Consider the following 12,421-nt stretch of genomic DNA (forward strand, 5'->3'; position numbering starts at 1 on the left):
ACACAACATGGAAAGAATTCAATAGATTTGGTGATGAAATAGCAATGCTCGACGAAGTAGATGGCTATGTGGATCCGGAGCATGACAACATATTCTACGAGGAAAAATATCTAAGGGCGCATGCATTACTTTCGGCGATGGTAGGTACAAGACCTAGTCCATCAGTTGTGAATAGTGAAAACGGCAGCGGCGTGCTGCAAAACAACGACGCAATAATAAGTTTGCTACAACAACAACAACAACTCTTCGAGCAGTTGGCGGCAAATCGAGCCACTGCAAACATGTCGAGACCTGAAGGAGGAGAGGACAACACGGCGAATTCAGGTAGTGCTCAAATGGTAGGGGCATCAGCTCAAAGCGAATTGCCTAAAATTCAAATTAAACGGTTCGCTGGCAATTATTCAGAGTGGCCAGCTTTCAAAGACATATATGAGAGCACAATTCACAACAAGGCGAATTTGACAAATACGCACAAATTTCATCATTTGAAATCTCTTCTGATCGACGAAGCTGCGAATCTGGTACGACATTTGGCTATTACGGATTCAGCTTACAACACTGCGTGGGAGCGACTTAATGAAAGGTATAATCGTCCACGGCATATCGTGAATTCACTATTGGAGCAGCTTATGAAGCTGCCAACAACAACCAGGTAGGATACAACAACGCCAATGTAGAGTGTGGAGTCAGACTCACCCTCACTAAAGGAATTCTTCAAATTTTTGGATGCACGTCGGAGGCAAGACTACAGCCTCAATCGGTGACAAGACAAGGAAGGTCACACATTCGCTGGTTGTACTTGAAGGAAACCAGTGCAGCAAATGTCATTCTACAGAGCATCGTCTGTATGGATGCCAACAATTCTTGGATATGTCAGCAGGACAGAGGGTTTCGTTTGCCAAGGAAAACGCTCTATGTTACAATTGTCTAAAACCTGGTCATGGGGTCAGGAAATGCAAATCCACGTTCAAGTGCAGACAATGTAAAGGTCAGCATCACTCACTGTTGCACCTGCAACGCACGCAACAGGCTATTGGAACAATCGCACAAACTGGTGAGGATCAGGAGGATCCTAGCGCAAACATCTCAACGGTAACTACGAGTCACATCGCACAAGCAGAAGGCTCTGCAGCAATTGTATGTGCACAAGGCAGTGCAAATTCACAACAATCAACTGGATGGAACAGGAGCACCTTGCCGACGGCCATGGTCAACGTTCGCAACGCAAAGGGAGATTTGGTAGCATGCCGACTCCTATTGGACACGGGTTCAGAACTGTCGTACATATCTGAACGCTGTATACAAACACTTGGTTTGGCTCGTACGCCATCACGCATACTGATTACGGGAATTTCATCAACCAAAGCAGACACTACAAGGGGATGCAGCACTATAAGCATCCAATCCCGTATTTCGCAAGATCAGCTGGTAGTCCAGGCTCATGTGCTTGGAAAAATTACGTCATCATTGGAAAGGCAGGCCATCGACGCGTCTGCACTTCGAGGTTTCAACGATCTGCAACTGGCAGATTCACAATTTAGCACAAATGCCCCAATTGATATTCTTTTGGGTAGCGAACACGTTTGGAGTGTTATAACTGGGAGAAAGATCTACGACGACAAAGGAAAGCTCATTGCTATATCATCAATTTTCGGATGGGTAATTACATCACTGCTTTCATCACGCGCATGCAGCGCTACAGCACTAACAACAACAATAGACATCGATGCTTATCTCAGAAGGTTCTGGGAACTGGAAAGCATACAACGCAAAGCAGAAGTTCAACCTGAAGACGAGGAGGTGGAGAAACACTTTCTTGCAACACACACTAGAGCAAACAAGATACACTTCCAGGAGCGCTACAGAGGTTCAAATCAGTTAAACGACGTTTGGCGCAGAATCAACAGTTACGTAACGATTACGTAAAGTTCGTGAGGGAATACCTGGAGCTAGGCCATATACGAGAAATCCCACCGAGCGAAATTCCCAAGGGTAGGAATTTCTACCTGCCACATCATCCCGTATTGGGTCGGAAACTTCGAGTGGTTTTCGACGGATCATATCAAGACGCCAAAGGCATGGCTTTAAACGACACGCTCTCGATCGGACCAAGTATTCAGCGAGACCTATTTGCTGTGTGCTTGCGATTCCGTATGTACAAATACGTCTTTTCAGCGGACATAGTCAAGATGTTCCGTCAAATCTGGGTGAGCGAAAAACATAGAGACTATCAGAGAATAGTATGGAGAGAGGATCCGTCAGATCCTATCAAGCACTTCCAACTATGCACGGTGACGTATGGAACATCATGCGCACCATTTCTAGCAGTCAGAGTGCTAGAGCAACTAGCTGCTGACCATAAGCTGCACTAGCTGCTGACAAGAACATGTAACTCTACAGTCCACTACTTATTCGTCTTAACGGTTGGGGATCATAGCTTTTGTGCGGAGATATGGCATGAATTATTTGCAAACAAGAATAAAAAAGCTAACTTCGGGCGGAGCCGAAGTTAATATACCCTTGAGGTTAAGTAGCAGATTATATTATCATATTTATACCGGATCGTTGTATATATAGTTGGCCAATCCTAATAAAAATTTGACATTTTCTAAAAAAAAATGGAAAAAAAATTACTTAGACGGACGGATATGTTTATATCGACTCAGGAAGTCATCCTGATCAAGAATTATACTTTATAGGGTGGGAGATGTCTCCATTACTGCGTTGTACGCTTTTGACCAAAATTAGGTATAATGCGTTTAGGTAGGTATAATATCCTTTAGGTATAATACCCTTTGTAAGGGTATAATGCAACGGGCTATAGAGAATGTCAAATCATATATATAAATATATAAAAGTGATATATATATATATATATATATTAAACACTAAAAACATCATTGAATTACCATGTGGGAGCCAAATTGTTTGACAAACTTTTTAGTAATTGCCTCTTTAAATGGTAAAACACAGGGCTACAAGCTGTACATGGCCAATTGCCAACACCTTACCCGTTGCTGAGTAAATGAATTAAATTCTTATTTTCTGGCACTCACAAACGGATGGCTTTCAGCTCTAGGGCATCGCCGTTTCAATAAAGGTTCTAAAGGTGCCGGGCACATTGGTCCTGGCGCTTGCCGACTTCTTGCCGTGTGTTGAAACAACAAACTCATGCTAATTGCTTTGCTAACAACTCGCAGCAACTGGAACAGCAGTGGTAACTGCAACTTCAACTGCAAATGGGAGTAACCCTGACCATAAGGAAGCGGAAAACACAGCAGAGACAATAAATATAACCGGTTACCAGTAGCTGGAAAGGAGTTGGCTACAAGTCCTGGCTACCTTTAATTACCGTTTCGAGATATATACGACCGCACAGACATACATACAGCCAACAAGTTGGAAAAGGAAGATTTACACTCATGACACCCTTGACCTTTTGACTCGGCTGGATGTGTTCAAATATAATCTTTTGGTATATAAAATTTTATATGGGGAGCATTTTGATCTTATTTTTATTAACTGTTTAAAACTCCAAGAAATTCGATTTTGCTTTACTTTTGAAATTGATTTTTTACAAGGGATTTTGTAGTTGTAGGATCCTCCTTCCCTTATTTTTACCGAACATTTACTCTCAACTTCAAATTATGGAATTTGCACACGAACTGGCGATAATTGCTTGAAAATGAAATAAAAGTGCAATTAATGCCGGCAAAGCTAGAGAGGTGGAAACGTGAATCCTATCCCGTTGAATTGAGCATTCAATTAAGAGGCTGCCAACGAGCTGCGAGAGTGTGCTTTAGACTAAGAGTGACCTGTATGCTGTATCTTGTCTGTCAGGGACATGTACAGTACATCGGTGCCACCGACGCTGCCGTTTACAAAATGATTTTTATCTTTATCAAATTAGAAAACGACATAAACAACAACAACTAATAGCTCTTAATCCTGACCGACGAATGCTGCCAGGGGTCCTGTTTCTCTTATCCAGTCACCCGTGTCTTTGCAGTGTCATAGCAATTAAAACTCTGCCCTGGCATTGTACAGATTACATCGAAAGCGGACAAGTTGGGGGCATTCCTGGTCAGTAGGTAGATGTTAAATTCTTTGAAGTTTATTTTTCGATATGCTCGGGTGGCCTCGACTATCTGCTCTACGATTTCGACTTCCACACTTTCCTAAATTTAAAACGTCCATTGCCGTGCCATATTTATTAAATTAAATAAAAAAAATCTATATCTAGTAATATAACGGTGGGATATAGCGGTGGCGAACACGCATGTCACGCCCAAAATCTAATAATAATTTTGGTGACGAAAATATGATATATACATAGGTGTAGAAAATTGCATATAAAAATATTCTTATTCGGCACGTGCCTGATTTTTATTGTTTCTCTTGCACGTGTTAAACAAGAATATTTTTTATATGCAATTTTGTACACCTAGATAGCATATTTTCGTCACCAAAATTGATATCAGATATTTTGGGTTTCGCATGCTGGTTCGTCACCGGTATTTTACCTCGTCAAGAGGTTTTTATACCCTTGCAGAGGGTATTATAATTTTGGTCAAAAGTGTGAAACGCAGTGAAGGAGACATCTCCAACCCTATAAAGTATACATATTCTTTATCAGGATCACCGTCTGAGTCGATATCCGTATGTCTTTCGCTTTCTATGCAAACTAGTCTCTCAGTTTTAGAGCTATCGAGTTGAAACTTTGCACACATCCTTCTTTTCCTTACAGATAGTATATTTACCGGTCGACTATATCCTATAGGTGTCATATAACTGATTGATCGGAAATGTCATAACTTCTGTGTTTTTCGAGCTAGAGGGTTGGGACTTTGCACAAATCTGACATAAATTTGTCTAAGCTATATTATCTGCAAAATTTCATAAGGATCGGCCGACTATATCCTATAGCTGTCATAGAACAACCGGAATTGGCATAACTTTGGTGTTTTTAAAGTTAGAAAGTTAGAAAGATTCTATTTTGGGCAAAATAATCCGATTTCCAAATTCCATATGGATCGGCCGACTATATCATATAGCTGCCATATAACTGAACGATCGTAATTAGCATAACTTTGTTGTTTTTTAAGCTAGAATGTTGGGAAATTCTACGGATTCCATTTTGGGCAATATAAACCGATCTGCTAAATTTCATAAGGATCGGCCGACTATATCCTATAGACGACATATAACTGAACGATCGAAAATGGAACAACCTTAACTGCAAGGGTATATCAACTTCGGCTCCGCCCGAAGTTAGCTTTCCTATATATAGAATATTAAAGTAAATTCTGGACAGGTGATTCACACAGTTAGTAATTGTTTATATGTAAAGATAAACACCAAAAATCTCTTTTTATTTCCTCCATAGATTTTGACATTGAAGAAAGTGGAATAATTAAAAAACTTTCCAAAGATGTAAAGAATGTTTCGATAACTTCACTGGTTCTGAAGTTAAACGTATTTTTAATTTACAAAGGTTTTGGAATTTGGTTAGTTTAAAAATTTTTATTAAAAATTTGCTCAAAAGTCTATTAAAAATCCAAAATTGTTTCGTAGTTGTAGGAAACCAAATTGTTTAAACAAATAATCAGACGAGTGGCCGATCCTTATGAGAGGTTCACTATATAATATATTATCAAAAAAATAAATTTTAGTAAAGTTCCCAACATCTATTTTCAAAAATACCGAAGTTGTGGCATTTTGGATCGTTCACTTATATGGCTAGGATATAGTGAACCGAACTTGGCCGTGACTTTTTCGTCACGCAAATTTCTCCAAAATTTAATAACTTTTCTAAAAAATTTTGATACGATTGAATATAACCGTTATATTTAAAAACTAATATTAAATAATATTTCCGATTTAGCTGAATTTTGTTTTGTAGTTATAAATTAGGCATTAGTAAGATTTTAATTTTGGGGGTGAAAGGGGGCGTGGCAAAATTTTGCCACAAAGTGGATATGCTTGGTTATTGTGGGAGTCAAAATGTCGAATCGGATAGCTCTATCTCAAAAAAATTCAAGCGTTTTAAAATACTGGAAGTCAATATGGGAATCAGAATAAAAATATATATAAATCCTCTATAAATTCCAGCGGTTTGAAGTCCGCAGTGAAGACTGTAAGTAAATTAGTTAGTTTGATTAACTAACCAAATTAGTTTAATTGCCTAAAATAGTTGTAAAATAAAATAAAAATTAAATAATTCTAAATAAAAGATTACTCTTTGCACAAACGCAAAGACAAAATAAACGTCACATTTTTCACACAATGTGACAATTTTTGCGTCACAATTTTTGCATCTACTTAAGGCAATGAAAGCTTTAAAAATTTGCCCAAAAAATGCATATTAAAACAGGGTTTTTGTAAATTTTATTATAATATACTCACATAGAGGAGAAGATCATCTCACCTGTTGTCATTAAGGTCTTTCAGACCATTCGACCATTTATCCTTAGCGACAGTTCATTTTTACTTTGATATAAATTTGCTCAAAGTCACTGTAGAGCCCTAGTTCATTGCCCCATTCATTGTCTTAACATTGTTTGGCGACTGTTTTCAATTTTCAGGAACCGGGCTCGAAGGGACATTCCCACTCCCCAACATAGAAGCTTCAGAGACTCTCGGCTACGGTCAAAGCAGCCGGCGGCGGCATTTAACAGGTGACAGATGGTGTGGGCTTCGGCCGGCCCCGCAACTGTGCCCCGGGGACACAGGGGGACTCTCAATTTTAGCCTTGTTTTTGGTGAGCTTTTTGTATAACTTTTTCCCACCGTAACTCAGCTAAACTTCCACTAAACAGTTTCCTTCAATTTTGTGTTTTGCCCTCCCTTTTTATACCCTTGCAGAGGGTATTATAATTTTGGTCAAAAGTGTGCAACGCAGTGAAGAAGACATCTCCGACCCTATAAAGTATATATATTCTTGATCAGGATCACCTCCTGAGTCGATATGAGCATGTCCGTCTGTCCGTCTGTCCGTCTGTCTGTCTGTCTGTCGGTTTCTACGCAAACTAGTCTCTCAGTTTTAGAGCTATCGAGTTGAAACTTTGCACACATCCTTCTTTCCTTTGCAGGTAGTATATAAGTCGGAACGGCCGGGATCGGTCGACTATATCCTATAGCTGCCATATAACTGATTGATCGGAAATGCCATAACTTTGGTGTTTTTTAAGTTAGAGGGTTGGGACTTTCCACACATGTTATATTTGACCAAAATATCTTGTGTACAAAATTTCATAAGGATCGGCCGACTATATCCTATAGCTGTCATAGAACGATCGAAATTGGCATAACTTTCGTGTTTTTTAAGTTAGAAAGATGGGATTTGGTACAGATTCTATTTTGGGAAAAATAATTCGATATGCCAAATTTCATAAGGATCGGCCGACTATATACGATCCGCTACATATCTAATAATTTAAGATGCGTGGCGCCACCTAGCGGACTGCGACTGAACTGCAAGGGTATATAAACTTCGGCTCCGCCCGAAGTTAGCTTTCTTTTCTTGTTTGTTATTTTTTTTTAACTTCGACTTGTTTGGCAGTTACCTGTCGTTTCAGTTGCTTTTTCTGTGGCTGTCTCTGTCATGTCGATGTACTAAACATTTTTAATGGATTGTTTTGTGGCTCAAAGTTGTTGACTGGCCAGAAACCTTTCAATGAGTTTATTTCCTCAAAGAATTATTTTGTTATTATTCATGGCTTCATCAATATTTTTAAGTGTTTAAGTTTATCACGAAAAAAAGGAAACTTTCCTTTAAGGAAACGAACTAAAGGACTGAAACGGACTTCCTTTTGGATTTTTACTAAAGAAGTTTTCTTTTGAAGCACATAAAGATGAGAAGTCTCCTTAGTACTCCTAGGTATAAAAGTACTTAACTTTTTTTTTTTTTGCTGAAAAGCTTAACGTAAAGGTAATCAAAGCATTAATTAAACCAAATGGTTTTAAGCATTTACCTGATAATTTTCTATTTGATTTTTAGCCTGTATATATGAGGGTTTTTCTGTGGCGGAAACCCCTCAGCACTTTCAATCTATCACTGCAATTTAACCCGGAGTGCAGTTTGGCTCATTAGCTTCTATTTTACAGAGCTCCGCAATTTTGTTTGCTCAATTTCATAAGCTATTGTGCATGGCATTGCGTTCGTTTCCTCTTTCTCAGGCACCCGCGTTTAAATGTATGCAGCAAACACAAGAGATGCTAATATATGCCACCCGAACACACATGCAACTCGGCCACTCACTCACCGCCACACTCTCGCATTTCTGAATTTCAAATGGGCGCAAACGAATTTGCGCGCACAAAAGCGTGCTGCACAAAAGCAAGAAAAGTTGCCTCTGTGCTCGGGACTCGAGCTTGGATTTATGCCTTACTTTGGCAAGCGTGTGTGTGTACGTCAGTGCAGAGAAACTTTCTCGGTACTCCCTTTCTGGAAGCATTTTCGAAAGTACACTTTTTTCTTCACCTCAAGGATGTCGAGGGTAGGCGATTGTAAGAAGTAATCCTGGCTACACGAATATGTGAAAATAAACCAAAGAATTTTCCATTATCTTTATAATTTCTCCCTCCTTTTTTATTCAATTTTCAACTTTTTCAACTGAATTTTATTCAGTTAACATTTTTTTTTTGATAATAGTGTTCTTAACTTTTATATATAAGTTATAAACATAAAAAATTTTTAGAAACATTAAAAAACAGTAAAAAATTCACTTAAAAGACTAGAATTTAATATAACTCTGAAATCGGACCAGACAAACCATTAAGAACTGACCTGATCCTTCTAAAAAGTTAGAATTAAAGTTATACTCGCAGTTTCCCCCTGCTTTCACCACCCTCAACTACACCACCCGACTAAGATGGTTGGGCATTTTAATTGAAATGTGCGAGAAGTTTCTGAAGTAGTTTTGGGTTTGTTTGCCATGCATCATAAATCCATTTGTGACCGCAAACATGAAGAGGAGCCAACTCATGGTCCGAGTCCAGCGAACAAAGTGGCTTATTAGCCTTTAATTTGAGGTGTTTTGTTAATTTAGATCCAGCAACCACGTAGGGCTAACGTAGACAGATGGATAGCGCATTTAAGGCCCTGTTCCCATCTCGGAACGACACCAAATTTACGACAAATGCGTATACTCCCAAAGTACTGCATACTCATTCCATTTCCACCCCCAATTTCGGGCGGTTCGAAATCTGAGGGCGGGTCAGCAGTGTGCTAATTTCCGGTTCTCATATATGGTAGACAGTCACGCCCACTTAGACGTCGGCAGAAGCGGGAGCAAGAAGTGCAGCAACAAATTGCGCCAAATCCTGCGAGAAGGACATGGGAGTCGATGACGTTGTTTGATGTTAATGATGAAGATAACGATAGAAATGACCCCAGGATGGGTGGAATACATTTTGGTCCCAGCGGTGAAGCATTCGCAGTTCTATAAACCACGGAAAACAACAGGCAGTGACCGTCAGTCTTGAAATTATAAAGGACAAATTACGACATATATTAATCAATTAACTCTTGGTGAGTTCGATTAAAATTTCACATTTCGTTTAAGTTTGTATCCCTGTTTTTGACCTATTTCCTTTGTTTATATTCCAAAACTCAATCAAGCGGGCTTATGATTGATATTTTAAAATGTCAACCTTACCAGGCTGTATCCGTTCTGACTTTAGTTTACACATATCGTTTGTAGTGTTAACAAAAAAAATTTCCAGTGACAAATTTTTGCGATACATTTCTAGTTTTCTCATTTCAATATATATATATTCGTGTTTTACAAAATTTTCAGTTATTTTCATAGTGCCCTGAAAAATTTTTCGTCTTTAATACTTTGATAAATTTTTCATTTTTATTTTTACAAATTTTCTTTCGTCATGTATTTTAAAATCTTTTTGCCTTCTTCACATGGACCCGGTCGTGCTCCATTGCTCAAGTATGGAGATGACCACAAATTGTGGGATCTTAAGTTGCGACTTGCTCAGATAACTCAAGTGCCAGTTGACAAACTGAATGCCTACTTCAAAGGGAACTTGTTGGGAGACGACTTTTTGCTCTCTACCGTCTCGCGAGAACTCAGCAAGACAGGATTTACACTTGAGAGTGATCGTCGCGACTCGGATATCAAAGTTTATTTCGGAGATAAGATGATGTGCAGCTTAAGGTGCTTTGCGGAGCTAGCCTGTGGACCGCCCCAAATCTGCATATCGCATAGTTTTGATCTGGCAGAGCAGACTAACAGCAGAGACGAGTGCCAGGACAAGTTCTTCGCAACTTTAAAAGGTTCTGGGAGCTTTAGTACTTGTGCTTTGCGATCTAGTGGTGGACTGAATGATAGTCTGCCGAGTACTCACGGCAGTTCGTTCATGGTAAACGATTCCGAATTAGACAATTCTGATCAGAGCAGTTGTAACGATCCTTGTGAAGTAAAATGTTGCGATGAAATCAGGGATTCTGAACCACCCTACTCAATTGTCTTGCCAGAGGATCGGAGATTCGGAGTTATAATTGTCAACGACAATGATCCAGGAGACTGCAACTTCGATTGCCTCATGAAGTTCTTGGTGCAACAATTTGAGAATTGCGAATACGCAGATAGCCTAAAATTTTCGGAATGTACGCCAGCAGTCGGCTTCGATTGCTCCTTAATGATTGTAAGCCGCGATTTAGATACTCAGAACTGGACTCTGCAAGCCATGAGCACCATGTGCCCGCCCTACAGGTGTTCGACATTTATTAAGCATTTCCAGTTAGTGCGATGCTCTTTCGTATTGCCAATGGTTGTAAAAGAGTCGTTATGTCGAATATTCAGCGTTTTCGAATGCCAAAACTCCGGCCTAAGCACTTCAAAGTGGTGTGTTGTTAGCAAAAACAAGTTAAGTTCTTGTAGCCCGGATTATGCCTCAAAAGTGGTATATAACGACATAACTAACATGGAAATTACCGTCTATATAGACAAGGAGTCGAAGGAATATGTTAATCAACATTGCAATCAGATCAAGTACATGCTATGGCATCTTATTTTTGACTGTTGCCATCTGGACGAGTGCATAAAGGAATGACGCAAGTGTTGTGTTAATTTTGGAAGTGTAATCTGGGTTTAGTCAACAAAAATTTTCTTTATATTCAAAAGTTATACCTTTTAGGATAAACAAAAATTAGTATAGTTGGTTTCAGTAAGTTTAAATTTTGGTCAACAAATAATCAAAAATAAAAAAAAACTATAAATTTGGCACAGCAAATAGAAGTTTACTTAAATTAGATTCAACCTAAATCATTTACACAAAAATATTAATATATTTTTTAAATTAAATTACAAAACATAATCAAGAACGATAAGTAAAGGTGGAAGAAAAGCAAGCTATGCCATTTAAAACTGGAATTCTGATTATGGCAGGGAATGTAACTAACACGATAACGTAGAACCGGCTGCAAATAGAGGCAGGTCCATTCTTAAAATTGATTTGGAGCGGATACAGCGATCAGATATCCCACTCGTATTTGAGCTGATTGGAATATGAGGCTTTTTGTGACTCATATGACTCATAAGAGATGTAGCAGGGGTGTATAAAACTATTTATTAATAGTAGTTCAAGCAAGGATCAAGAATGGGTGCCTAACAACAATAAGCACTTTCAGATAAATCACTATTTATCTGAAAATCCACACATTTAAGCACCTACTCTTCCAAGGCTTTCTGTGAAGGAACCATCTAGTCACTAAAAATACCACCTCCAAGCATTATTTTTTACTTGGAAGGGGCCCTTTTCAGGGCCACAAAAATATTAAAGAGATAAAAATTCAATGTGTATATGGTTGTATTAATATAATTTTATTAATTTTTAGAGATGATTTCTGAAAAATTGTATTTTTGTGGTTGTGAGCTATCAGCGTTTTGATAGCGACCGAATTAATAAGGCGAAGTTTAATTTGCATTTCAATTTATTATTGGTCAATTTAACCCCAAAACAAATTCCGCGGCCGATCCAAAACAATGCCGAATAACAAGTGCATAAAAACCTAAGAGCTTGCACAGAAGCTCCACCAAAGCTCCCAAAGTGCATGCGCTACAAAAGAACAAAGCGAATGCGAATCTGGGAGAATCAAAGAATATGGAACAGCTGATAACGGGCAATTAGTGGCCCGCTGCGGCTAGTTACATTGAGATAATTAATTAGTAATAATTATGATATTTGATGCTGGCATAAATCCCACAATGGTCTTTTGGTGGTCAGTGGAAACATGTGTCTTAAGTGGTTCAGAAAAATTAGACAATCAGACAGTTCAATTAAAAATCTCGCGTGACGAAAAAATTCAATATATGTGTAAAAAATTACATATTAAAATTTTTTAGCTGCACGTGTTTATAAGGTTTATTTTTGTTGTTTCACGCGCCGGATAAGAATATTTTTAA

At 38.6% G+C, this 12,421-nt stretch overlaps 1 protein-coding gene across 1 annotated transcript; it reads left to right on the forward strand.

The window, feature by feature from the left end:
* The first annotated feature begins 9,884 nt into the window (after positions 1-9,884).
* LOC6496705 lies at positions 9,885-11,069 on the forward strand. The gene has a single exon (XM_001967310.1). The coding sequence runs from the start codon at positions 9,885-9,887 to the stop codon at positions 11,067-11,069; it is 1,185 nt and encodes a 394-aa protein (XP_001967346.1).
* The last annotated feature ends 1,352 nt before the right edge of the window (positions 11,070-12,421 follow it).

The sequence above is a fragment of the Drosophila ananassae genome, chromosome 3R (genome assembly GCF_017639315.1).
Source record: "Drosophila ananassae strain 14024-0371.13 chromosome 3R, ASM1763931v2, whole genome shotgun sequence".
In the NCBI taxonomy this organism is placed as follows: domain Eukaryota; kingdom Metazoa; phylum Arthropoda; class Insecta; order Diptera; family Drosophilidae; genus Drosophila; species Drosophila ananassae.

Excerpts from the sequence above, each read along its gene's own strand:
- LOC6496705 (XM_001967310.1), top strand. The coding sequence starts at position 9,885 with ATGTATTTTAAAATCTTTTTGCCTTCTTCACATGGACCCGGTCGTGCT.